This window comes from Trichosurus vulpecula, chromosome 8 (assembly GCF_011100635.1).
Source record: "Trichosurus vulpecula isolate mTriVul1 chromosome 8, mTriVul1.pri, whole genome shotgun sequence".
NCBI lineage: Eukaryota > Metazoa > Chordata > Mammalia > Diprotodontia > Phalangeridae > Trichosurus > Trichosurus vulpecula.
In genome coordinates this window covers 180857400-180859068 of record NC_050580.1, presented here as the reverse complement: position 1 = coordinate 180859068, position 1669 = coordinate 180857400, and the positions used below count along the sequence as shown (strand labels likewise).

The following is a 1669-nucleotide window of genomic DNA, read 5'->3' as shown; positions in this document are numbered from 1 at the left end:
ATGGTCAACCAGTCCTTGCTTGAAGATCTCCAGTTAGAATTAAACCATTAATTTCTGAGGCAGCCCATTTGACTTTTAGATAATTTTAATTGTTGCTGACATTGAGCTTAAATTTGCTTATTTTCAACTGCTATCCATTTTTATTTATTCTGCCCTTTGGATCCAAAGTTCAATCCCTCTTCCACCTTACAAATCTTGAAATACTTAAGCATAGCTGTCATGTCTCCCCTGACCAAGGGGATGGACTAGATGGCCCTTTCTGAGGTCCCTTTCAGTTATATATTTCTGATCCTATGACCCATCTGTCCTCCAGGATATACACCTCTGGTTCCTTCATCCAGAATTGAACATAATATTCCAGATATGGTCTACCTAGAACATGTATATTCTGTCTTGTTATCAGGAGAATTTGAGGTGGTGGTGGAATCCAACCAATGTCCAACAAGACCTCTTGACATCAGTAGGCAGAAAGGGCCTAGCTTTGAAGCACCTCTGGAACATATGCCATCAAACTTAGTAGAGAAAAGTGGCAAAGACATCTTGGAGTAGAATGGGGTCTGTAGTCTTGTTTTAAGTGATGCCCTCTTATTGGCTTTGGAGTAATTTCTTTATAATCTTGTCTTCCTTTTCCCATTAATTCTCCCTACACTGCCTCAGATGATGCTCTACATACAGGGTGATCAAATTCATGGTCAACTGGCCAAATGGAGAGACAGAGATGACAGAGGATAGCAATATAATACCTTGGGAGTCACATAGCAAATGGGCTGGGAGGGCAAGTGGATATTTTATTCCCTCTTGCTCATGTTCTTTCTCCTTCTCTTTACTAAACCTCTATAGGAGAGACAGTTCACTCTGATGGAAACTTTCCAACTGTTGCTGCTGGGGCTTTGTGTGACCATGTTCTCAGTCACTGAAGGGATTCCTCCTGGTTTCACTCCAGCTCAGTGGTTCAATCTGCAGCATGTGCAGTATCCCAAGATGAAGGCCTCCAGTGACAATGCATATTGCGACAGACGAATGAGACGAATCAATAAACATCTCCCTCTGTGTAAATCCTTCAACAGCTTCCTGGACTACCCGCTTAACAGAGTCATCAGGGTTTGTTTCCAGCGCAATGCCAACTGTTCGAATCCAACATACACCAACTGCCATAATAGTACAACAGCTGTCACTGTCACCCAGTGTCGATTGACCGGAGGAACTTATCCCACTTGCAGCTACAGTGGTAGAGCTAAACAGGCATACTTTGTTGTTGCCTGTAGGCGCCCCTTGCGAGCAGACCATAGTACAAGTCCATTGCTTCCTACACATTTGGATCGCACTTAGGGGCCAGACCCCATGCTTGTTACTCCTTGATGTCTAATTTCTCACTGTTTTGCCCTTTTGCTTCAAGATGCACTATGGAAATCTGCTCTCTTGCTATTTTTCCTGCACAAATCTCAGCAATCCTATCCTCCCCATGAGTTTTTCAGGAATTCTCCTGGAAAGGGTTTTTATGGGGCTGAGCTTACCTTTCTGGATGGCTTTATCAGGGCATGAGATTCTCCTATTCCTCTTTAGCCTGATGCTTATAGATGAAATTGACCTCCATGATTCTCCACCCTTGCAATGGTGTGGAATGGAATTGTCTATCTCTATCACTCTTCACTATTTCTTGAGCTTTCCC

General features: G+C 43.2%; 1 protein-coding gene across 1 annotated transcript; it reads left to right on the top strand.

The window, feature by feature from the left end:
* Positions 1–900: 900 nt before the first annotated feature.
* Positions 901–1329, top strand: LOC118829711 (ribonuclease 8-like). The gene has a single exon (XM_036736617.1). It carries the CDS (start codon positions 901–903, stop codon positions 1327–1329), a length of 429 nt encoding a protein of 142 aa, XP_036592512.1.
* The last annotated feature ends 340 nt before the right edge of the window (positions 1330–1669 follow it).